General features: G+C 36.5%; 1 protein-coding gene across 1 annotated transcript in view; it reads right to left on the reverse strand.

The window, feature by feature from the left end:
• The window catches only part of BRWD1 (bromodomain and WD repeat domain containing 1), a 129565-nt gene that overhangs the window by 31768 nt on the left and 69926 nt on the right, over positions 1–27871 (reverse strand). Inside the window, exons 22-32 of the mRNA XM_023630166.2 lie at positions 21338–21432; positions 19194–19383; positions 17683–17808; positions 17472–17579; positions 14669–14793; positions 13933–14015; positions 10341–10452; positions 9423–9484; positions 1642–1797; positions 1293–1413; positions 174–299 (exon numbers count right to left, since the gene is read on the reverse strand). Coding sequence (XP_023485934.1) covers positions 174–299; positions 1293–1413; positions 1642–1797; positions 9423–9484; positions 10341–10452; positions 13933–14015; positions 14669–14793; positions 17472–17579; positions 17683–17808; positions 19194–19383; positions 21338–21432 — 1304 coding nt within the window. The remainder of the gene's footprint in view (positions 1–173; positions 300–1292; positions 1414–1641; positions 1798–9422; positions 9485–10340; positions 10453–13932; positions 14016–14668; positions 14794–17471; positions 17580–17682; positions 17809–19193; positions 19384–21337; positions 21433–27871) is intronic.

A 27871-nucleotide genomic window follows, 5' to 3' on the forward strand; every position in this document is an offset into this window, starting at 1 on the left:
CAGATTAAACTGTCATTCATTTACTGAAATCATAATCACAGTAAGGAGTAAAATGTCATTCAAAGTAACACATTAAAAGGGTATAATTCAGACCAAAAAAATTAAGAAAGGATGGCTACAAGAGCATAATATGCAAATACACTTTTTCATAAGAACTATATGAGGTCACTTACTTGATAAATTTTAAAAGTTGGTCAGTTATCTTCTTAGCTGATCTTGCAATTACACTCTCAGGTTCATTAAATGTTCTGGCATTATGTTCTATATATCTCACTTCCCAAATTAATGCAGATAGCCTCCTTCAAAACAAAAAGTAGGCAATTAGGGCTTAGAAAATGAAAAGACAGAAAAGAAACCACATTTAAATATCCAACATATTAAGCCAGCATGACATATTAATTAAACCATAAATGCAAAGTTACAACTAATAACCTTGCAATGCTCTCAACTTGATCATGGTCATAAGCAATTATACTGGATGCTGAACTGCAGAGAACAAATTTAAGGACCAAAAATCTTAACAGATGACATCATCACATCCAGAAAACCAAAAGAGTAACCTTTCATTTTCACAATGCCTATAGATACATTTGAAGCTGTTGAGACTTAATGAAGAAAATGTGTTAAATACCATCACTCCTAAGAGAGTCAATGTCACCGTAAACTGGCAAACTGGTTTTTGATCAAATGCACAATCCAATGTTCAACTACATATAAAATTATACCAACAAGGCGGACTCAAGAAAAAGGTTTTAGTAATGGTAATTTCTTGAAGTAGTTAAATTACAAAAAATAAAATACCATCAATTGAAAAAAAAAAAACCATTTGGAATAGGAAATTTTAGTTATCAGTGCTCTAGAAGCCAGAGGTAAAAAGTTCATAATGCTGTAGAATTAATCTTTCAAAGGCCAAAGTTCAATTAACTAAATTTCATTCTTAAATGGAGCAGCTCAAAAGAGGAATGTTAACATACATTAATAAACAAATACAATTTCTAACTACTTAACACAATTTGTAAGACAGACTACTAAAGATTTAGGAATGAAACATCATACATCGTATTTTTTCTTACCCACCAGGATCTTGCCCTACCTACCCACACGCATGTAGCACAATGTCTTACACAGAGGACCAAGAAATCACTATTATGAAAGAAGAGAATGAAATAGAAAATAATGTTAAACAGCCCCCTCTCCACCAATGTCACTATCAACCAACACTACCTCTGTATACTCTAATTGGTATGGCCAAATATCTTTTCAAACTATTTTTGAAGTAGGTTTCTACCAACCTGTAAAATCGATTAACAAGTCTCATTCGAATTGTGTAAAGATCAGTTGGATAAGCTACCACAGTACAGTACTTCGGATACGTACATAGGTCAACTGGACCTGCAAAAGCTGCTGCTATATCTGTGAGGGCAGACAGAAGAATTTTTATCAATAAATCCATTACCTCTGAGTGATATTTCTCTACAAATCATTCATAAAATAGAGTTACATTTAACACTGCAGGGATAACTAAAAGGTAACAAATAGAAATTGCAGTAAAGAACATAACCAAAATTATGGTACTATTTTAAAACACTTTTATGGAAAAGAAAACTTGAGCATGAAACTTTTCACCCTAAAAAAACTTACCGAGATTCAAAAGTTGATCTATACCACTAATAATTCGTTCACATTCTTCGTCTCTTGATTTCTGACCCCATTCACCATCTTCTGGTTTGTACAGCAATTTCTCTAGCTCATCTGAAGTGACGGAAATACTAGCTCCTAATTCTTCAGGGGGATCAACTATGAATTCCACCAAAAAAAGAACAAAAAGAAAAAAAATCAAATTGAAAAACAAATGTACACAATACTTAAATTCAATTGTCAAAGTTCATCAACAAGACACTAATTGTAAAGGACAAAGCAGTTACTATACAGCAGATAAATCTGACAGACACCACCTAAATCCAATGATTAAAGTTGACACCCCCCAGAGCCACAATGGCCCAGCAGTTAAAGTTCAGTGTGCTACACTTCAGCAGCACGGGTTTGGTTCCTGGGCGCAGAGACACACCACTTGTCTGCCAGTAGCAATGCTGTAACAGCAGCTCACATAGAAGAACCAGAAGTTTTGTACATATACACAACTATGTACTGGAGCTTTGGGGAGAAAAAGGAAGAAAAACAGATGAAGACTGGCAACAGACGTTAGCTTAGGGTGAATCTTTACCTGCAAAATAGAGGAAATACTGGTCACATCAGCGTCATGGTGGAGTGACCACTCATGGTGGAGTGACCTTGCCCGAGAGTCTCTCCCCTCCAACATACAACAAAAAGGAGCAACCATATTCCAACAAAAAATATCCCAATAGCACAGGAATCCTTGGAGATTCACAGCAGTCATAGGACATAGGGCAGAGAGGCTGGAGCCCCCCTCGGAGGAGAAGCTTGAACTGGGAGAGAGAGAACTTCGCTCCCTTCCCTGAAGACTGTGGTCGCTGCCGTGGGAGGTTCCGTGACGGAAGGACTGGGAGAGGGGTTGCGCATGGCAGGATCACCCAGGACTCCCTAGAGCCCTTGCAGCCTAGAGCGAAGCCCTCTAATGGAGCGACAGTTTTCACATGGGGTGACCTCATCAAGCCAAGACTCCAGGACACCAGAGTGCGAGAACTGATTGGGAAACCAGGTCTGCGGGAAAGAGAAAGCACTCTCCACCCCAGCCAGCGCTGTGCCACGCCACCTCAGCTGAAGGCAGAGGGCCCAAAATACGGGGCTCTCAGCCCCCATCTAGTGGTGATAGGCTGTAACTGCAACTGAATAATATCACAATGAGAAAAAATCATTACTTCCAGCATCAGGCAATTCATTAAATTTCCAGACCAGAGGGAAAATAAATACCTAGAATTATGTCCTAAGGACCCAGAAATAAGTAAACTAAACGACAATGAATTCAGAATAGCTATTGTCAGAAAACTCAATGAGGTGAAAGAAAACACAGAGAAACAATTCAACAAGTTCTGGAGATACTTCACAAAAGAGATTGAAACCATAAAGAAGAATCAATCAGAAATAGTAGAGATGAAAAAAAAAGGAAGAGAGAAAACAAAATACAGATTCCCTGAATGCTCATGTGGACACCATAGAGGGGCAAATCAGCATAATCGAAGATAGACATGCAGAATGGCTCCAGACAGAGGACGACAGAGAACTAAGACTAAAACAGAAATGACGAAAATCTCCAAGAAATAGCCAACTCAATGAGGAAATGCAACATAAGAATTATAGGTACCCAAGAAGGTGAAGAGAAGCAGAATGGAGCACAAAGCATGCTCAAAGAAATAAGAGCAGAGAAGTTCCCAAATCTAGGGAATGAGAGAGAAATGTGTGTGGAGGAAGCTTTCAGATCTCCTAGATTTATCAATGTAAAAAGACCTACTGAAAGGCATATAGTAGCAAAACTGGCAAAAATGAATGACAAAGAAAGAATACTCACGGCAGCAAGGCAGAAGAAAATGACCTACAAAGGAACCCCTATCAGACTTTCAGCAGACTTCTCTGCAGAAACCTTACAAGCTAGGAGAGAATGGAATGACATATTCAGAACTATAAAAGATAAAAATCTTCAGCCAAGAATACTCTATCCAGCAAAAATATCCTTCAGATGTGAGGCAGAAATTAAATCTTTCCCAAACAAAAGCTAAGGGACTTCGTAGCCCTGAGACCTCCCCCACAACACGAAATCCTCAAGAAGGCCCTCACACCTAACAAAAGGAAAAAAGGGAGAAAGGGGTGGCAAAACACAGAGGAAGGAGACAGATAGAATCAGAATAGGATAGCAAATACTCAACTACAGCATTAGGATAAAGGGAAGGAAAACACCAAAAAAAAGACAGTCTTGTCACTGTAACCACAAAGTCATAACACAAGTTGGAATAAGATATGAAAATAATAACTTAGGAGGAGAGGAGGAAAGGGACTGATTCAGTTTAGGCTAAGGAAGTAAGAGGCCATCAGAAAATGGACTATGTTATGCACGACATTCTGAATACAAACTTCAGGGTAGCCACTAAACTGAAAAGCAGAACACAGACACAAAAAGTAAATACGGAAAAAAACTAAGAAACACAGCATAAGAAACTGCAGAAGCCAAATGGGTAGACCAAACCACACAGGACAAGAAACAAAGGAAATGCAGGAAAACCAGAAAACGAGTGACAGAATGACAACATTAGGCCCTCATACATCAATAATCACCCTCAACGTAAATGCAGTGAACTCTCCAATAAAAAGACACAGAAGGTCAAGATGGATTACAGAACAAGATCCAACAATTCGTTGTCTCCAGGAAACGCACCTCAGCTCCAATGACAAATACATGCTCAGAGTGAAGGGGTAGAAGACGATACTCCAAGCTAATGGCAAACAAAAGAAAGCAAGTGTCACAATACTTATATAAGACAAAGTAGATTTCAAGATAAGGCAGGTAAACAGAGACAAAGAGGGTCAGTATATAATGATCAAAGGGACGCTTTATCAAGAAACAATGCTTATAAATATCTATGCACCCAACACAGGAGCACCAAAGTTCATAAAGCAACTATTAACAAACCTAAAAGAAGATATCAAAAATAACAGAATAATAGTAGGGGACCTCAACACCCCACTCACATCATTGGACAGATCATCCAGACAGATAATCAACAAGGAAACAGTGGAATTAAACGAAAAGCTAGAACAGTTAGACTTAATAGACATACATAGAACACTTCATCTAAAAACTGCAGAATACACATTCTTCTCAAGTGCTCATGGAACATTCCCAAGGATAGACCATATGTTGGGAAACAAAGCAAGCATCTATAAATTCAAAAAATTGAAACAACAAGCATCTTCTCCGATCATAATGCTATAAAGCTAGAAATTACAAGAAAAAAGGTGAGAAAGGGACAAAGATGTGGAGACTAAGCAATATGCTACTGAAGAAGCAATGGATCATTGAAGAAATTAAAGAAGAAATAAAAAAATATCTGGATAAATGAAAATGATAACACGCCATACCAACTCATATGGGATACAGTAAAAGCTGTATTAAGAGGGAAATTCATCACAATACAGGCACACCTTAACAAACAAGAAAAATCCCAAAATAAGCAATCTCAAATTACACCTAACTGAATTAGAGAAAGAAGAACAAACGTAGCTCAAAGTCAGCAGGAGAGAAACAATAAAAATCACAGAAATAAATGCTATTGAAACAAAAAAGGCATAGAAAGGATCAATGAAACAAAGAGCTAGTTCTTTAAGAAGATAGATAAAATTGATAAGCCCCTAGCCAGACTTACAAAGAAAGGAAGAGAGAAAGCTCAAATAAACAAAATCAGAAATGAAAGAAGACAAGTAACAACAGACTCCACAGAAACACAATGGATTATAAGAGAATACTATGAAAAACTATATGCCAACAAAATGGATAACCTAGAGGAAATGGATAAACTGTTAGACTCTTACAATTTCCCAAAGCTAAGTCAAGAAAAAGCAGACAATCTGAAAAGACAAATCACAAGGAAAGAGATTGAAGCAGCAATCAAAAGCATCCTGAAGAATAAACTCCCAGGACCAGACACCTTTCCTGGGGAATTGTACCAAACTTTCAGAGAGGATTTAATACCTATCCTTTTCAAGCTATCCCAAAAAATTAGGGGGGATGGAACACTTCCTAACACATTCTACGAGGCCAACATCACTCTGATACCAAAGCCTGACAAGGACAACACAAAAAAGGAGAACTACAGGCCAATACTGCTGATGAACATAGATGAAAAAACTCTCAACAAAATTTTGGCAACTTGAATTCAGCAATACATCAAAAGGATCATATACAATGATCAAGTGGGATTCATAGCAGGGACACAGGGATGGTTCAACATCTGCAAATCAATCAACGTGATACACCACATCAACAAATTGAGGAATAAAAACCACACGATCATGTCAATAGATGCAGAGAAAGCATTTGACAAGATCCAACAGCCATTTATGATAAAAACTCAGAACCAAATGGGGATAGAAGGAAATTACCTCAACATAATAAAGGCCATATATGACAAACCCACAGCCAAAAACTGAGCACCATCCCTCTGAAAACAGGAACGAGACAAGGATGCCCTCTATCACCACTCTTATTCAACACAGTACTGGAGGTTTTGGCCAGAGCAATTAGGCAAGAGAAAGGAATAAAAGGAATCCAAATAGGGAGGGAAGAAGTGAAACTCTCGCTGTTTGCAGACAACATGATCTTATATAAAGAAAACCCAAAATAATCCTTTGGAAAACTTTTAGAAATAATCAACAACTACAGCAAAGTTGCAGGGTATAAAATCAACTTACATAAATCAGTAGCATTTCTATACTCTAATAACGAACTAACAGAAAAAGAACTCAAGAACACAATACCATTCACAATCCCAACAAAAAGAATAAAATACCTTGGGGTGAATTTAACTAAGGAAGTGAAAGACCTACACAACGAAAACTACAGGACTTTCCCGAAAAAAAATGGATGATGACTTTAAGAGATGGAAAGACATTCCACGCATATAGATTGGAAGAATAAACATAGTTAAAATGTCCATACTACCTAAAGCAATCTACAGATTCAACACAATCTCAATCAGAATCCCAATGACATTCTTTACAGAAACAGAACAAACAATCCTAAAATTCAAATGGGGCAACAAAAGATGCCAAATTGCTAAAGCAATCCTGAGAAAAAAGAACAAAGGTGGAGGCATCACAATCCTTGACTTCAAAACATACTACAAAGCTACACTAATCAAAACAGCATGGTACTGATACAAAAAAAGGTGCACAGATCAATGGAACAGAACTGAAAGCCCAGAAATAAAACCACACATCTTTGGACAGCTAATCTTTGACAAAAGAGCTGAGGGCATACAATGGAGAAAAGAAAGTCTTTTCAACAAATGGTGCTGGGAAAACTGGACAGCCACATGTAAAAGAATGAAAATTGACCATTCTTTTTCACCATTCACCAAAATAAACTCAAAATGGATCAAAGACCTAAAGCTGAGACCTGAAATCATAAGGCTTCTAGAAGAAAATGTAGGCAGTACACTCTTTGACATCACTATTAAAAGGATCTTTTCGGACACCATGTTTTCTCAGACAAGGGAAACATAGAAAGAATAAACAAATGGGACTTCATCAGACTAAAGAGCTTCTTCAACGCAAATGAAAACAAGACTGAAACAAAAAACCCACTAACTGGGAAGAAATATTTGCAAGTCATACATCCGACAAAGGGTTAATCTCCATAATATATAAAGAACTCACACAACTCAACAACAAAAAATCAAACAGCCCAATCAAACAATGGGCAGGAGACATGAACAGATATTTCTGCAAAGGAGATATACGTATGGCCAACAGGCACATGAAAAGATGCTCAACATCGCTGATCATCAGGGAAATGCAAATCAAAACTACAGTAAGATATAACCTTACACCCATTAGAATGACAAAAATAACTAAAACTAATAGTAACAAATGTTGGAGAGGTTGTGGAGAAAAAGAAACCCTCATACACTGCTGGTGGGAATGCAAACTGGTGCAGCCACTATGGAAAACAGCATGGAGATTCCTCAAAAAATTAAAAATAGAACTACCATACAACCCAGCTATCCCACTAGGGGGATCTATCCAAAGAGCTTCAAGTCAGTAATTCCAAAAGTCCCATGCACCCCAATGTTCACTGCAGCATTATTCACAATAGCCAAGACATGGAAGCAACCTAAGTGCCCATCAACTGATGACTGGATAAAGAAGATGTGGTGTATATATACAATGGAATACTACTCAGCCATAAAAAAGAACAAAATCATCCCATTTGCAACAACATGGATGGAACTTGAGGGAATGAGGTTAAGTGAAATAAACCAGACAGAGAAGAACAATCTCTGTATGACTCCACTCATATGAGGAATTCAAAATGTAGACAAAGAGAACAGATTACTGGTTAGCAGGGAAAGGTGGGGTGGGGAGTGAACACAAAGGGTGAAGGGGTGCACCTACAACACAACTGACAAACAACAATATACAACTGGAATTTCACAATATTGTAACCTATCATTAACTCAACAAAAATTAAAAAAAAAAAATGGTGAGGGTAAAGGACAGAAGTTTTTTCATGTTTTATGGGGCTGGCACAGTGGCACAGTGGTTAAGTTCACAAACTCCACATCGGTGGCCTGGGGTTCACATCCCACGCAAGGACGTACACACCAATCATCAAGCCATGCTGCGGCGGCACCCTACATACAAAATAGAGGAAGAATGACAAAGATGTCAGCTCAGGGACGATCTTCCTCAAGCAAAAAAGAAGCAGATTGGCAACAGATGTTAGCTCAGGATCAATCTTCCTCATTTAAAAAAAGTTTTTGCATGTTTTTATGTTGAATAAACATTAATATAAAAGAAAGCTTGATAGTGAAGAAATGGAAGCAAGAAATACAGAGCACCCCTTCAAAAAGTTTAGCAAGAGGTGGGGCTGGCCCCATGGCCAAGTGGTTAAGTTCATGCTCTCTGCTTTGGCGGTACAGGGTTTCGCCGGTTTGAATCTTGGACACGGACATGGCACTGCTCGTCAAACCATGCTGAGGTAGCATCCCCCATGCCACAACTAGAAGGACCCACAACTAAAAATACACAACTATGTATCAAAGGGCTTTGGGAGAAAAAGGAAAAATTTTTAAAATCTTAAAAAAAAAAAAAGTTTAGCAAGAGGGAACTAATTCAGTAGCTAAAATGTTCAATAAAGCCAACGGAAAGATATTTTAAGGTACAAGAGACAAGTTCAAACTTGAATGCAGAAAGGAGAAAACTAACATTGTTGAAGGGAATAAATTAGGTCTAAGTACCACCAAGTCCAACAGAAGTTAAAAGCAGTGGGATGGCAAGCACGGGAGGAAGGGGCTGGATCTGGAACAGAGACATCTCCCTCTCACAGGAAAGGAACAGACAAGCCTGAGTAAGACAGACCAGTTGAGGTAAAGCAGAAGAGAGATGGAAGTCAAGTTAGTTTTTCTTTGAAGGAAGAACAAGGGTAACAGAGTAAGGATGAGGAGAAGGAAATGGAGGCTATGTGAAGGAAATCAGGAAGTTTAAAGAAGGGTCACATAAGAAATGACATGGGCTACAAAGATACAGCCAGCATCCAGCTCGAAACTTAGGATAAGAATCAATGAACCAGAAACACATAATTCTACTAATTTCTTTTAGTAAAGCTCACTGTTACCATAATAATTTGAAAACATTTCTCAAAAAAATACAAATGCACTCTAAGTACATTAGTAAGATAAAAAATTGAAAACATAAAGGTAAAATATTTTCATTATTTAACAATTACATACCATTATCAGGAATCGGTTCCATGTCCCATGGGCTAAGTTTTTCAATTTCAGTATTGTCCCACCTGTTAAAACCAAAAAAAAGAAAAAAAAAAAAGTCTGGTTAGGCTTTCATCAAGACAAGTGGTGGCTAATAACTAGATATCCACTACAACAGTAAACGAAATGTGAAAATTAATCTCATTGTTGCAATGAAAGTTTAAATATTAACAGTAAAATATTTTTAGAAGGCTACACTATAGGAAAGAAGTGTAAACCTGTAATGGTGGGTTCAAGGACAAAACCAGAAATACTGCATGGCCTACAGCCAGAGTAAGTGAAGAAAAACTCAAAGACAGTGTGAAGGCCTTGAATGCCATGCTTCAGAACGTGGACTTCATTCCACAGCCAATGGAAATAAAGCAGGAAAAAAAAAAAAATCTGTGCTGTATCTCCCCAATCCCCTCACCCTTACATAGTTGTATATCTTAGTTGCAGGTCCTTCTAGTTGTGGGATGTGGGACGCCGCCTCAACGTGGCCTGACGAGCGGTGCCATGTCCGCACCCAGGATCTGAACCCTGGGCTGCCACAGCAGAGCACGCGAACTTAACCACTCGGCCAAGGAGCGAGCCCCAGCACAGATTTTTTTGAACAAGGGAAACTATGTAATATATGCTCCTGAAAAATGATGCACTCTTAGGTTGAGGAAACAGGTGGCTACAGAAATGGTCCCAGGCAAATTAGCAGAACCTGCTCCAAGGGGGGCACTAGTGAAAAGCAAATAACAGGGGCATGCTAGAGAGACACTGCAGAGGTGAAACTGACATGACTTAATGACAAAGTAAATAGTCATTTTTTAACCTGAAACATATTAGTTATTCATTCAATATGCCACAATGAACAAACGTTTGTAGATGATTTATTTTCATCTGCATACAGACCTAACAATGTAACACTGGAAATGACTATCAGGGTACTGTCGCTGATAAGGCTCTTGACTTAGCACCGTTCCAAACCACCAAGCATCATCAATGATAGAACGGAACCTGTCACCTATGAGAGAGATGACGGAGTCTAAGACATTAATTTGCTAACATTAACATTTTTAATTTATAAAAACCGTATCATACAGATAAAAACAGAAATCAAAGTATATTTTTATCTTGAAATTAGCCATCCTTCCCCACTTCCCAGAATCTTCAGTGATAAAATAGATGTAAAAAAAGATACGTTACACTCAGCAATTTATTGTAGAGTATATAACCATATCACATATAGATTAAAAGGGTTTATGACTAGGTTCCGTTGCTTAGTGAATGCAAACACCCACTCCAAAATAAGTTATACCACATTTTACAACATGAAACAAGAACAAAGTTTAACAAAACTCAAAAGCCTTTTACAATAATGTATACTATCAATAAATACTTGTTTAATAATTAAATATACACTTATGAAATATAACATTTCCTAAGGAATAACACAAATTATAAAAGTAACTATGATTAGAATTTAACCCATGATTATTCTAAAGTTGTTCCTATATAAATATCTCCACATAAACAGTGCTCTAATTCTTAAGATCTCATAATAAAAATCAGGTCTAAATGTACCCTCAAAAATGCTTATTTATTATTTAAAAGAATTAAACATCTACGTATTCCATCATCTTGGCATAAGAGAAACGCAAGCAATATGATCTTAGGAGGGCTCCTATACAAACCAAAATAACTAAAACTAATATTTCAACTGAGTTCAGTGATTTTAGATTATACACATTTCTATGTATTCTACAACAATAACACTTCTAGAGAAATGAACTGCATTTGATCTTTTACATATATTACAAAAGAAACAGAGTGCCATAAGAACCCTCTCTCTTCTTTCCCATCCATCCCACTGTTTTCAAAACAAAATCAATAAGGAAAAAAAAAAGTCACTTATCCAGCATTAAGAATTCTTTGGTAGATTAACAATTCCTTCTTCAAGGAAAGTTTTACCGAAACAATATTTCGCCCCTAAGAATGAGAATATTTACATAACAAAATACCACAAATAGTCTTCATTAATAAAGTATGCTTACAGTGAATTCTCCACAAAACTGAAAAAACAATAGCAATATCAGAACTATCAGAGCTACATGTTTGAAGGTTCTTAACATATTTTCAAATTCATGTAAACAAGACTTTTGTATACACTTTCCTTAAAAATCACTAGAAACCCATAAGCCCCTCATCCCGATACCCATCTCTCTACCATTGATAAGATTCTACTTTCAATAGTATTTCATTAATACAGATATCCTAAAACAACACTTCAACTGCAGAAAGAAATCTAAGTTCATTTTTTTCATGAAAAGCATATACTAAAACTTTGATATAATACCATGTTTTCTGTCATGTAAACAACCTAATTTAGCACAAATGTCAATTACAATATTTTTTACAATATTCTTGTAATAATAATAAATCCAGCAGCTTCAATTTGAGAAGCCTAATATAAAAACATATGGTTATAAGAGAGTCAGTTCTCTGATAACAAGAACTCACTTTATATTGTTTTTCTTCCCTATTCATATAATACTAGAAGATACTTTCAGTTTAGACAAAAGTTTCTTCAGTGTAAAACTAAGACTTTAAATTAAAAGGAGCCCTAAAAAACTACTTTTCTCATGGTAAACTGGCCCTCCTATTACATTAAGAATTTTCAAATAAACCTATTTTGACTATTCAAGAGTAGGATAAACACCTGCTGCGTAAAGTTCTCAACATAGTAAAAATAGAAACAAGAAACTTCCTCTAACAGCACTGCTCAAACTTTAGGAAAATAAGTAAGATTTTATGGAGGAGCAAAAATGAATTAATTAGTAAAGAAGATCTGGTACAAAAATTTATCTACCACAAAATAAAACAAAAACTACTAAAATACAAGAGGCAACTGGGAATCCCTCTTTAGAGTTTCGCTGTACAGATTTAAGTTTAAAAAAAATTCTGTATGAACCTGTTGGCAGAACAAAATGACAGCTTCTAACTTACAGATCATGGGGGTTGAAAAAACATAACAGACGGGAAACTTTAAAGTTCTTTGAGTCTTGACTACATGACTTGTTAACTCCCACATATTCCAGCTGTCTCATCTTTATTTTTTTGTGGCTAAATGTTTTTCTTCAAGAAAACTTTCCTTTACCTCTGGTCCCAAAATAACCTTGATTACTTGTGAGAACACTAACTTTAAAAAGAGTCAACTAAGAGCAACCACACTTTCTGACAATCTTTTGTTTCCAACAGAGATGGCTCAGGGAATTTATCTAAAATTTACCTATGTGTAGCACCTGTAGAAAAAGGCAGCAGTAACCAGGAAAATTAATGAGGGCTTAACATCATTTATGAATGTGTGCAAGAGATGACACAGCCTGAGTAAAACTTAATATTTCTAATAAAAGATAAAAGCCAAATAAGCTATCCTAAGTGACTAAAGTCAAACTCAACACATGAGCTCCCCAGATAGCATTACATACTGACAAGCAATATATGACACTTTTCATATATTTTTATATAGTGAGTAATCTATGAAGCAGATGCTACAGTTGCTAACTGACACAATGTCGTCTTGAGATTAGTGCTCTACACAAGTCCAAGCAAGGGAGCCCAGCAGCCCACCTTACATGGGCACCATGAACACAACATTCAAGTGAGTTAGTGCCTACATTGAAGTGATTTTATTTTTTCTGTCCGCCATACACTTCATGGTTATAAAGCATAAGTGTTACATAATTTTATTTTTTTTAAAGGAATGGTTTCCTCAAGTCAACCTGTTTAAGTTTGGGTTGATATGACAGCAAAGGTAAAATATTCTGGAATGCCAGAATATCACCAGTGTGAAACCTGCATTATTTTTCAACTTCCTGATTATTTTACATCATAGGATAATTTTGTGAATTCCACCAGTGTCACATTAAAGATAATGAGAGATAATGCAGTGTGGGGAAGTCTGAAGGAAATAAAAGGTCTACTCTAGCCTATAGTCAATGACTAAGAAAGAATCCTTTCTGAATGTCACATACCCTAAGAACAGAAGAAATGTTGCTTGGCTAAAAAGTCTAAGGAGCAGTAAGTACCAAGCCCTAAGCAAAACATACTTATCACTCACTTATATGTCTTTCCAGAATTTACATGTTTGCATTCACCATAATAAGCAGCACCACAACCAAAAACTTAGACCAATAAAATGAGAGATTAATTTTTCTTTTTTTTTTGAGGAAGATTAGCCCTGAGCTAACTGCCACCAGTAGTACTCTTTTTGCTGAGGAAGACTGGCCCTGAGCTCACATCCGTGCCCATCTTCCTCTACTTTATATGTGGGATGCCTACCACAGCATGGCTGGCCAAGCAGTGCCATGTCCACACCTGGGATCCGAACCTGGGAACCCCGGGCCACCAGAGAGGAACATGCGCACTTAACCTCTGCGCCACTGGGCCAGCCCCAAAAGATTAATTTCTAAGGGTACATAAAACTCAATAAAAACAGACTTACAAGACTGCCAATTCCTCTGTCTTGCTTCATCGTAAAATTGACGCAATACAAGAAAGTCAATAACATCTGGCATGTCATGATATCTAAACAAAAATAAAAGATGATTAAATTACTTGTGAAGCCAGTTATAGTCCAGAGCAACACTGTCCAAAAGAGAAACAATGGGAGGTGCATACACTAATTTTTAATTTTTGACTAGCCTTATTAAAAAAAAGTAAAATGAAACCACTGAAATTTAATAATGTATTTTATTTAACTCAATATATCCTAAAACTGTTGAAAATAACCAATACAAAATAATGAGATATTTTACATTCCTTTTCTTCATACCAAGTCTTCAAAATCCAGTGTGTACAATTCTATCAAACTCAATTCGAAGCAGCCACACTTCAAGTGCTCAACAGCCACTAGTGGCTAATAGCTACCATACAGGTTTAGCAAATTATTTATTCTCAATTTTCTCAAAACAAAAGTAAAAGCAATTTCGCCTACGGCCAGAATTCTTCACTCATTTAAGTGGCATGGAAAAGTGGATAAAACATGTTAACACTTAATTGTTGCTGTAGCACCCCTATTTTTACTTCTAATAGGTTCCCATCTATCAGAACTTCAGCCAACATCTTAGGCTGTCCACAACGTTTTACTATCTACCCTGCAGCTAAATGGAAAAGGCATGCTAATCAGCCAGAGGGAAAAATCTAAATTTCAATAATTCCATGAAAACAATAACACATACCTAATAGAGAAAGATTTGTCGGTAAGTTTTCCAGTTGCGGGATCTATAAATGCTAGTTTGAGGCAACAGAGTGTAGGGGGCCCAACTTCGTATCGTATTCCAACTATTTTGACCAATTCTTGATCCTTTAACAGACATTTTTAAAAGAATATATGTTTAAAATAGTTAAAGCAATTCCTCAAGAATGTAATTCTCACATATTGCTAAATTAAGTCATCACATCAAACCGACAGGTTTAATTGACCATTAATTACAATCATTTTTAAGTTAATTTTCACATTTTTTTGAAGATAGACATTACTACTATTTCTAATATAAGAAATATACTCACATAAGAAAATATACCACAAAAGTATAAAAAGGAACACACAAATCACCAATCAGCTCAGTATCTAAAGACAACCACTGTTGGACAGTTTGAATTTCCTTCTGGCTTTCTTCTCTTCCTAGAGACATATTTTCATTTACATAATTTTGTATTATGCAGATCAAAATGTGTAAGCATTTAATTTATTAAATATTCTTCAAAATCCTGATATTAAAATTTCTACCTAAAACATTTCGATAAATACTTGAGGATCTACCACGTGCCATGACCTATGCCAGGCAGTGGGGATAGGACAGTGAACAGGAGAAAGTCCCTATCATATTGGAGTACCCATCAATAGATGTGCCATAATTAGCCTTCCCCCAGTATCTGTTTCCCTAATACTAGGAATACAAGAAATCATCCATCCATTTATTCATTGCACAAATATGACTGTTATAATGGACCAAAGTGCTAACTACAGTTGATTTTCATTATTCACAGTAGTTATGTTGTACAGAGTCAACTCGAACACTGAATTAGTGAATACTTAACCATTGCTCCTAGAGGAAATACAGGGTTAGGTTGCTACAGGCCTCTGGTCACAACAATGCAGTCACCCAATCAACAGATAATCTTACGTTTATATAATCTTATGTGTTTCTGTTTAAAGATACTTCATTTAACATATGTTATTAACACTGAATTCACAGGCAAAAGTACTACAACTCATGCCCAAACAAAGCGTATCTAAAACACATATTTCCTCCAAAGGTACATCACCACTTTCTTATGCTTAGGAACATAAGAAAGCATTTTAGCACTACATTTGGGGGCCATTTTAAAATACCTAAGTCACTAAAAAAGCACAAAATTGCGAAAAATTTTTAATGTGGCATTAAACAGACCACAGAAGGAAGACTTAATTACAATGAGAGCCTTCAAAACAGAAGGTATCAACCTTGGTCAACCTCAGCTGAGAACATGCTGGTCACACAAATCAAATTTTTTGCAACTTTGTGCATGTCTGCAAGTGACCAGAAAAGCACCCTGAGTATTGATTTCGGGGTTACAAATAACATACAGCAAGTAGGCAAATTCACAAATGTGGAATCAGTGAATAATGAGGATCAACTCTACTTAGGTACACAGTAATAAATGAATTTATTTATGAGACACAAATAAATCCAAACATATCTAAAGCCAAATTCATAGAAATACAGCTACTAAGTTGAATGAGTGTTAAAACTTTGTTAAAAGTTTTTTTCATCTTCCAAGAGTTATTAAAAGTATCAAAAACATTTAAATATATAAAGAAAAAAATAATCAGCTGTGATGCAATTCCACACATAATCACAAGGACACCTTGATGTATTTATTTTCATTAACTACATATCTTTAAATTTTTACTATCATAAACACAAAGAGCATCTCACATCACATTTTCCTCTTAGTAATACATTGTGAAAATTTAACCATCATTCATTCAACAAATATGTTGAAAGCCTCAATTACATGGTGGGCTCTACAGAGTAGTCAATTGTGTGAATGTACCATGGTTTGATTTATTCAATATTGTAGGAAATTGTGGATTTTTTCCAATTTTTTGTTTTTATAAACAGTGACTAAGAATTGCCTTGCACATAGATTTACATGTATTTCTGGTTGTTTCCTAAATTACCAGAAGTAAGATCACTGATTTAAAAAGTCTAAATATTTTTGGTTTCAATTCTAATTGCCAAGATATCCTCTAGAAAGCTTGGACTGTTTCATGTACCCTATCACACCAATCCAAACCACTGTTAACAAAGCAAAACCATTGTTAATCGCTAAATATAAAAAAACATAAACGTAAAAGAAAAATTACAAAATTGGTTAAATACAGGAGAGCTAAAATGTTTTTGTGTTTTGTTTTTTGTTTGGAGAAGAAGACTGTCGCTGAGCTAACATCTGTGCCATCTTCCTCTATTTTGTATGTGGGACACTGCCACAGCATGGCTTGATGAGCAGTGTGTAGGTCTGTGCCCTGGATCCAAACCCACAAACCCCAGGGCCACTGAAGGAGAGCATGCAAACTTGACTACTACACCACCAGGCCAGCCCTTCAAGTTTTTTCCTTATTTTATTATGCATGTGAGGCTGACCTTTTTTCCAACTTATATTTCTTCTTTTGAAAACTTGCACTTCTTTTGAAAATCTGTCCTGGGTATACTTATTTTAAGATTAACAATATATATTACAAAGCTGCCTTCCTGAGGGACTCTAACACACTTAAAGGTGTACACACCAATCAGCAATACACAAAGACTGCCCACTGACAAAGAGAAGTCTTCCTACTGCATCTTAGAGCTTAGCAGTTAAGAGCAGAAATGTTTTAAGTAGAAAATTAAAGGAAAGACAGTAATGAAATACGCCTTCAGTAGTTTAATGGCTTTATAAATAATTTAACAATATATGTGCTAAATATTTAATGATTTAATAATTCCATCATCTTACCCTGAGATCCATTTTTCTCCAAGGCTCCTTGTTAGGGTTCAGTTCATAAATGTTATTTCTTCTGACAGCCTCAATATAAGCTTCATGACCCTGACGAAAATATATTACCTACAGAAGGGAAGTACACGTTTAAAAATAAATAAAAATCTAAGAGTAATATAAATTTTGTTTTATGGTCCATATTTGTGCTTTTAAATTTTATTACTCTCACCTCATCACCCATTTGAGGAACAAAAGGAGACCTTCGAAGTGTGGTATCAGTTATCCAAACTGGAGGATGAAATTCATATAAATGTTCCATATTTGCAAGCTCTCCTGGAGTCACCCTCCTCAAGTTCTGCCAAGCAGAAAAAACAAAGTTTAGAAGAAGACAAAGGGGCAGCATGTACTATTTGACTGAAAAACAAAAGAACCCTCACCATTCAGAATGACTATTTATTGGCATTAGTTCTTAGACAGCATACATATTTGGTTCCTTAAGATACACAGGAATATATCACTTATTTGCATTGTACATCTACCTAGCACTCTCCTAGCATCTCCTGAATTTCTATAGATTCTTTATAACACTTTACATCCTATGGAAGGGGACTAACTTCCAACCTAAATCCTCTTCAGTACACAGCCTGGCCTGCTGGGACTCCTCTGAATTTCACCAGAGTAACGATCACACGGAGTCTCCTCTTGATTTGACATATTAAGACTGGTGATTTTAAAACATGACCATAAATTCTTTAATACTCCTCCTCTTGTTTTCAAAAGGTGGAGCCCAAGTCTCCTCCGCTTGAGTATGAGCTCAACTTGCTCATACTCAAGCGGAATAAAGCAGATAGGACAACGTGCAACTTCTAAACCTGGGTCACAAACAGCATCAGGGCTTTGCCCTTGCTTACACTTTTGGACTTGCTCTTGGGGAAAGTCATCTACCATGTCAGAAAGATACTCAAGCAGCCCTATGGAGAGGCCCAGTGATGAGGAACTGAGGCCACCAGCCAACTGCCATATGAATAAGTTTCAAAGAAGATCATCCAGCCCCATTCAAGCCTTCACACAACTTCAACCCCAGCGAACATGAAGACTGCAACCTTATAAGCCGAAAATCACCTAGCTAGTCAGCTCCCAAATTCCTGATCCATCAAACATGGAAAAATACTGTTTCTGTTTTAAGCAGCTAAGTTTAGGGTGATGTGTTACACAGCAATAGATAACTAATACAAAGAGGGAGCATCTTTAAATAATGACAGCTAGCTACACAACACATGCAGATGCACTGTACATACAATAAAGAATAGGGATACCACAATCAGGAGAAAAGTATGAAGATAAAACACGTCAAATAAAAATGAGAAACATGGCAATAACAGACAAAACAAGAAGAAAGTGCCATAAAATGCCTTAAAGTATATTTTTGGTGTTGAAATTGATGATAAGAGACGATAAGTTATAGTAGGATTCTGAGCAAAATACAGTTTTCTCTTAGCTTCAGATTCAGAAACGTGTAAGCTGCCAAGCACAACTCAGAGCAGACAGAGAAGTTTTAATCATAAAGTACCTTTTCCAAAAATAAGTTTGCATTTTACATTTGATTCCTCATAACCTAACACTGTCAATGAAAAAAAATAAGCCTCCAATTTCCCAAATATTTCTAATTTCTAAATATGGACAGAAACGCCTCCATGATAATGTAGATAAATATTACTTTTAAAGATATACTTTTCTTACCTCTTTTTTAGGCTTATTTTCTTTCTTCCTCTTTCGTCTCCTTTTTGGAGGAGATAAATTCTCAGTAGACATTTCATCCTCTGAACTACTGCAAAATCGGGTAATCCGCCGACGAGATGATGTTCGTAAAGGAGGCTGCAAATTGATGCCTGCATCAGCTGTCCAATCAGAATATCTAGAGGAAGAGTCACTAGAAAAGGAAAACATTTTAAGTTGTACGGGACCAGAATCTAAGCCCTAATACCGAAGTAATCATATAACCTTAAGAGGAGAGAAGGAGAGACAAGGACGAGGAAAGGAAAGGGCCAAGGAAGATTCAACTTGAACATTCTGCCCTATCAACAAATACTGAAAGAACTAAAGATCATGAGAGACAGAGAGACTTTTACTGACACTGGAAATTATGAAAGGATGTAAGCCTGAGGAAGTTTTTTTAAGTATAATACAGATGAGACCTCATGGAAGACAACATCTAGAGCCAACTATTCCTCTTTCAAAAAATGAAGTGTAGTTATAAAAACAGTAGAGATCATGCAGAACCGTAAGAGTAAGAACCCCTCTAACTTGCAGGAGGCTCAGGAACAGAGTATAGAAATTTTAACTGGAATGACAAACCATCAGTTAATACACAGGGAAGCCCAAGAAGACCAGAGCCACACCAAACAGAAAGCTATAACTGGTCAGAGCTTCTTGCCAAGAGGGGGAGTCTCTCTGATATGACAGAAGATCCAACAGAGGGACTAGTCCTAACCGACTCTGAAGCAAAAGCAGAGTCAAACAGGAAACTAGATCTAGAAAACTAGTCCCTGGACCACTTATTAGCTTCAGCAAACACAGAAAAGGATGGTGAGGGTCTCTACAGGGGCCACCACTGGCCAACCACATACCTCTCAGGCTCAAGCCAACAAACACACACATTTCCAAAAGCTATTTATTTTTAAAAAGAGCTGTTTAGGGGCCGGCCCAGCGGTTAAGTTCACACGTTCCACTTCTCAGTGGCCTGGGGTTCACCGGTTCAGATACCAGGTGCGGACATGGCACTGCGTGGCAAAAGCCATGCAGTAGGCGTCCCACATATAAAGTAGAGGAAGATGGGCATGGACGTTAGCTCAGGGCCAGTCTTCCTCAGCAAAAAGAGGAGGATTCACAGTAGTTAGCTCAGGGCTAATCTTCCTCAAAAAATTAAAAAAAAAGAGCTCTTTAAAAAATTTTTAAGAGCATATGCTTTGTATATTCAAGGAAAGTTGAATTAAAAGACAATGACTATAGAGGTAGAAAGGAGAACGGTGATTGCCAGGGTGGGAGGGGTGAAGCGGAGAACTGCTGTTTAATGGGTACACAGTTTTGCAAGACGAAAAGAGTTCTGGAGATTGGTTGCACAACACACTGTGAATGTACTTAATACTATTGAACTGTACGGTTAAAAGTGGTTAAAATGGTCAATTTCATGAAATGTATATTTTACCACAATTTAAAAAAAAAATAAGAGTAGACGTGTTCTAAAACTCACTGCAGCTCCTAATCATAATGGAATAAAGGAAGACAAGAAAGGAAACAGAGAGGACAGTAGAATGGTTTGGACCAGGATAGTATCAATAGAAACAGAAATAATTTGAGCCATATTTAGAAGGGAGAATTTTCTAGACTTGGGGATGGATACGTTGTGAAGAGACACTGATGTCCAGTTTTCTGGCTTGAGCATCTGGCAGACGAAGCTGACATTTACCAAGATGAGAAACAGATGTTAATACCTTGTTCCCATAAAATTTGGATATCAAAATTAAACAAAACATTAGCACGCACAATAACTAATAATAAATATAACAAGTGCCTCACCATACATACTTTGGATACAACTCTTTATAAATGCAGCCCAAGACTAAATGGATATTTTGATACTACACTTGATCTTAGCCAAAGGCCGAGAAGCGATAAAATGGATATTTTGAGTGTGCATACTTTACATTGCTGGCTCAAATGTTTACAGTCAAACAAAAATATCCCAAGTGTTTCTATAGAAACAGCTGTTAATCCAGTTTTCTTCTCCTTTTGAATGTAGTGCATCTTGAATGGCAGTCAAGTACGGCTCCATCCAAGGCTATGACGAAAATGCTTAAAAGATCAAAACAATTAAAAACAGATACCTTGAACTTTCACTGTCACTTTCACTTCTTCTATCACTTTTCCATTCTTCCTCTTCAGAAGAACAAGAACCTTCACTTTGATCACAGGAAGTCTCCTAATATGTGAGGACGAAAAAACTAAAATAAAAATCTTGATCTCTGAGGTTAAATAACACAAGTCAAGAAAAACCAGTTATCCTACTCATCTCAGAAGCAAGCAGATAATCAAGTGATAAAATATAATTAGATAAACTTAAGCAGCAACTGTCTTTACTACATATTTTTTATCAAAGCATAAGGCAATAGAGAATGTTTATGAGACTTAACACTACTACTATTAACAAAAGAAACCGATGCAACGGGCCATTCTCTAAGTTAACAGGTCAATGTAAAGGTTCTCACTGTTCTGGACTTAAGCTATTGTCATATGTGTGTAGCAGTATCTTAACTTTCAATTCCCTAATGAAATGTGATGCTGAGCACCTTTTCATATGCTTATTTGCCATCTGTATGTCTTCTTTGTTGAGGTGTCTGTTAGCTCTTTTGCTGATTTTTAAACTGGGTTTGTTTTCCTATTGAGATAAGGTTTAAAAATATGTAGTGTATTTTGAATACAAGTCCTTTATCAGATATGAGTTTTACAAGTATTTCCTCCCAGTTGTGGCTTGTCTTTTCATTCTCTTAAGATCTTTCCAAGTGCAGTAGATTTTAATTTCAATTAAGTTCAACTTGTTGAGTTTTTCTTTCAGGGATCATGCTTTTCACAGTGTATCTAAAAAGTCATCACCACACCCCCAAGGTCACCTAGATTTTCTTCTATGTTATCTCCCAGCAATTTTATAGTTTTGCGTTTTACATTGGTTTATTTCTGGGTTCCTATTCTGTTCCACTGATCTCTTTCTCTATTCTTTCACCAATACCACATTGTCTTGAAAAGTGTAGATTTATACTGTCTTTGTCAAGTAGTTCAGTCCTCCAACTTCCTTGTTTGTCAGTATTCTATTAACTATTCTGGGTCTTTTTCCTCTCCATATAAACTTTAGAATCACTTTGTCAATATCCACAAAATTTACTTGCTGGAATTTTGATTGGGATTGTGTTGAATCTATAAATGAGGTCAGGAAGAACTGACATTTTTTTAATTGAAGTATAATTGACAAACAACATCATATTAGTTTCAGGTGTACAACATAATGATTTTGTATTCGTATACACTGAAAAATGATCACCACAGTAAGTCTGGTTAACATCTGTCACCTTACATAGTTTTTTTCTTGCTATGAGAACTTTTAAGATTTACTCTCTTAGGAACCTTCAAATATGCAACAGAATATTATTAACTACAGTCATCATGCTGTGCATTACACCCCCATGACTTATTTACGACAGATATTTTGTACCTTTTGACTCCTTTCACACATTTTGCCCAGCCCCAAGAACTGACTTCTTAAAGATATGGAGCAACAGGAACCCTCATTCATTGTTAAGAATGGGGTTTTTTACAAAGCTAAACATAGACTTATAATCACACTCTTCTGTATTTACACAAATGCAGTGAAAAGTTATGTTCTCCAAAAACCTGCATATGGATGTTTATAGCAGTTTTATTCACAAGTGCCAAAACTTGGAAGCAACCAACATGTGCTTCAGTAGGTGAATAGATAAATTAACTGTGGCAAATCCAGACAATGGACTATTACTCAGCACTAAAAAGAAATGAGCTACTGAGCCATGAAAAAACATAGAGGAAACTTAAACTCATATTACTAGAAAGTAACCAATCTAAAAAGGCTACACACTGTATGATCCAACTATATGATATTCTAGAAATGTCAAAACCATGGAAACAGTAGTAAGATCAGTGGTTGTAGTGGCTCAGTAGGAGGGAGGGCAGGAGGGGTGATTAAGTATAGCACAAGGGGTTTTTAGGGCCATGAAACTAGTCTGTATGATAGTGTCATGGTAGATACGTAACATTATGCATTGGTCAAAACCCAGAGAACTGTACAACACAGAACGATCCCTAATGTAAACTACGGAATCTGGTTAATGCTAATGTATAAAAATTGGTTCATCAGCTGTAGCAAATGTACCACACGTCTTCAAAATGTTACTCAGAGGAGAGACTGTGTGCAGGGGAGAGGAAGTTTACGGGAACTTGCTGTACTTACTGTGCAATATTTCTGTAAACCTGAATCTGCTCTAAGACAAAGTCTTTCTTTTTTTTAAGTCAATAAAGGGAAGAGAAGGGAACAAACAACTATCTGATTCCCACAACCCTAATAGTTACAGTCTACTTTAAGTTCTGGTCATGCATACTAGGCAGCCACTTTTAAATTGAGACATGAACTTTTCCTCTAACAGCCATTTACATTAGGTGTATCAATAATGGATAATGAAAATGCCATCGAGAACGAGACCTTGAAAGACCAAATCTCAAGTTTACTTCAGTTGAACAGGCAAAATGCAAAGTCAACATATTCTAAAAGAATATTTCTCAAAATGTAAACTCAGTGATGTTTCAGGAGTACAGATTCCTGGGCCTGTCACACTAGACCTACTGAACAGAAATCTGCTTTTTCTGCTCAAAATGAACTTTGAAAAAAAATCACAGTAATTCAAGAAACTCTTAAAAGCTACTATCTAAGGGCCAATCCCACAGCCTAGTAGTGGCTAAGTTCAGTGTGGTCCGCTTTGGTGGCCTGGGTACATGCCCAGATGCAGACCTACACCACTCCTCAGCGGACATGCTGCAGCAGCATCCCACACACAAAATAGAAGAAGACTGGCACAGATGTTAGCTCAAGGCAAACCCTCCTCATGCAAAAAGAGGAAGATCAGCAACAGATGGTAGCTCAGAGCCAATCTCCCTCAGCCAAAAAAAAAAGGAAAAAAGAAAAAAAAGCTACTATCTGGAAACCAGCCACTCTGTGAAATGTTTAAATGTATTATCTCAACTAACTCTCAAAACACTCCTGTAAATAGAGGTAGGGTTAACATAAAGCTAATGAAACAAGTTTCACAGGCTTTCCATTTAAATTGCCAAGGCCCTATGCCTAAAGAACTTTTGAGTTCTTTTTCGTAAGGAAGGTCCCTAAAATTCAACAAGCTTCAAACCCCACAAAACTTGGACCCATCCTGCCTACGAATTTTGTATCATCTCTCAAGTCCCTATCTGCCCACTACTACCTCTTTATATACAGGGAAACCCAAGGCTAAGAAATGTAAATTATGCCTGGGGGGTCACAGGAGACTAAGTACAAACACTGGAATTAGAAATCAGTCCAGCTCTATCTACTATCAGTGCTTTACAAATCAAAATAGAAGGGAACTAACACATACACACCCAGCCACACACACAGAGACAGCCATCGCCACCACTCTGCAACAACACAGGAGAATGAATTTCACACCACTGTAAGAGGTAAAACAAACTACCACAGCAAGACATTACGATTTATTTTAAAAGGTCAAAGTGATTTAACATCCTACATTGTCTACATGTGTTAGCTTCAAAGTTCCCCATTAACTGAAAATACATCAAATTAACAGCTATAAAGAGAAAAATCGTAAGATTAACACCCCTGATGATTTAAAAAGAGAAAACTTATAATGATTCCTGATTTTTCAAAAAGAACACTTAAGAAAATAAGCATTAGTTATTTCCCTAACATACTCTAGGGACCTAAAATAAAGCATCTTACTTCATGTGAAAATGGGAGGCACATTTCCACCAACAACAGGAATATTGCTCCATTTTCTCCACTACTATTCAATATTGTATGAGAAATATTAAACCATGCAATTAAACTACAGAAATTGATCAGAGGTCTAAAAACTACAAGAGAAGTAGTAAAACTACGTATATGTTTAAATGAGAACACACCTGGAAAACTGCAGAGTTCAATGATAACATTTACTCAAAAATTCAGTTAACACAGCAAGATACGTAAAACATTAAGCCTAGTGAAATCAACAGTCTTCATATATACAAATAATCACTACTTAGAAGATATAATGGCAGAGAAAACCCCACTAACTTAGAAGCCAGGAGAAAATATTTTCTATACATATCAAAGATAAAGAACTAACATACCTAATATATAAAGAACTTTTAAAAATTGAGGGGGGATAAAAGACCAAGAAAATAACCAAAAAAACGATAAATAAAAAAAAAGGGGGCCAGCCCTGCGGCCAAGTGGTTAGGTTCGTGTGCTCCACTTTAGCGGCCCAGGGTTTCACTGGTTCGGATCCCGGGCACGGACATGGCACCGCCTGTCAGGCCACATTGAGGCAGCATTCCACATGCCACAGCTAGAAGGACCCACAACTAAAAGATACAACTAAGTACCAGGGGGATTTGGGGAGAAAATGCAGGAAAAAAAAAACAATCAAAAGACAGACAGACAATGCACAAAAATGAAAAAAAGAGACTCTAAATATATGAAAAGATGTTCAACTTCATGAATAACAGAAACTCAAAATAAAACTACACTGTGAACTAAACCAAAGAAAAAGAAGAAATACCGCATGATTTCACTTACATGAGGTACCCAGAATAGGTAAATTCATAGAGACAGAAAGTAGAAAAGAAGTTACCAGGGGCTGAAGAGAGAGAAAAATAGGGAGTTACTGTTTAATGAGTACAGTTATGCACCCCATGAGGACGCTTCAGTCAATGACAGACTGCAAGTACAACAGTAGCCCCCAAGATCAGTTATCACATAGCCTAGGTGTGTAGTAGGCTATACCATCTGGGTTTGCCTAAGCACACTCCATGATGTTCACACGACGACGACATCACCTAATGACACATTCCTCCGAAAGTATCTCCGTCATTAAGCAACACATGACTATACAGAGTTTCTGTTTGGGAAGATGAAAAAGAGCCAGAAATGTATAGTGATGGATGATTACACACACTGTAAATGTAGTCATGCCACTGAACAGTACACTTAAAAAGTGAAAATAGCAAATTTTATGTTATGTATATATTTTATCACTTTAAAAAAAATAGCCAAAGCATAAAAAATAAAATTACACTAAGATATTATCTCTCACCTATTCATCTGACAAAATTTAGAAAGTATAACACACTCTGTAGGCTAAAGGGTAGAGAAAAATGCACTCTCATACAGCACAGGTAGACAGAAATGCAAGGCGGAAGTCTCCTTTAGGAGTAATTTTTATCACTATCTCATAAAACTCTTACGCATTTATCTTTTGACCCAAAAATCTCACTTCAAGAAATGTATCCCCAAGTTACATCTCCAAGTGTAGAAAAATACATACATAATACAAAAGATTATTCACATAGCATTATTCCTAACAGAAACATCCTAAATGGCCACAACCAGGGGAGTGGTTAAATAAACTGTTAGAATCACACAATTAAGTATGATGCAACTCTTAAAAAAACATAAGCAAGATATTTATAAACTGATAGGGAGTGATTTCAAAAGTATTTTAAGGGAAAAAACCAAGTGCACAAGAGCATCTGCAATATGCCATATTTTGTGTAGAAACGGAGAAATAATATAATATGTACATATCTGATTGAATATATGGGGAAAAACACAGAAAGGATAAACTAGTGAAATGGGTTATCTAGAGAGGATGGGTGGGAATGTTTCTCATAACTACCCAAAATCATTAAGTAAAACATGCTCAATACATTATAAATAAGAAAAGAATAATGTAAAAATAGTCCCACTATATAAAACAAAATTATTTAAATGAACAGTTTTGATGATAATAGATAACATTACTGGATATTAGGCACTGTTTTCAACAATTTACATGATTAATTAATTCACACAACACCTCTGAGGGACACGCTATTAATTACTTTTACAGATATAGGCAGAGGCACAGAAAGGTTACACAACCTGTCAAAGTGGAAGAATTTGGATTTAAACTCAAACCCTATGCCTGACAACTATCCTATTGTTGTATAAAGGAATTAGATGAATTGTTCGTCCACAACCATCAAAGAAGTGAAAAAGACACACTAATTAGGAGAAGATATTTGCAAGTCACAAATCTGATAAAGGTCTTGAATTCAGAAAATATAAAGAACTCTTACAGCAATAAAAAAAGACAACCAGCGGCTGGCCCCATAACTGAGTGATTAAGTGCACGCACTCTGCTTTGGCGGCCCACGGTTTCACCAGTTCAGATTCTAGGAACAGACATGGCACTGCTCGTCAGGCCATGCTGAGGCGGCGTCCCACATAGCACAGCCAGAGGCACTCAAAACTAGAATCTACATCTATGTACTGGAGGCCTTAGAGGAGAAGAATAAGAAAAGAAAAAAAAAAAAGATTGGCAACAGATGTTAGCTCAGGTGCCAATCTTTAATAAAAAAACAGACAAACAAATTGAAAAATGGGCAACAGATTTGCATAGATTTCCCCAAAGATATACAAATAGAAAGTGAGCACATAAACATGTTCAACACCCTTAGTCATTAGGAAAAATGAAATGCAAATAAAAACCAGTGATACGTCACTTTATACCAACTAGGAGAGCTAAAATCAAAAAGACAGACAATAA

Source organism: Equus caballus, chromosome 26, assembly GCF_041296265.1.
Source record: "Equus caballus isolate H_3958 breed thoroughbred chromosome 26, TB-T2T, whole genome shotgun sequence".
In the NCBI taxonomy this organism is placed as follows: Eukaryota; Metazoa; Chordata; class Mammalia; order Perissodactyla; family Equidae; genus Equus; species Equus caballus.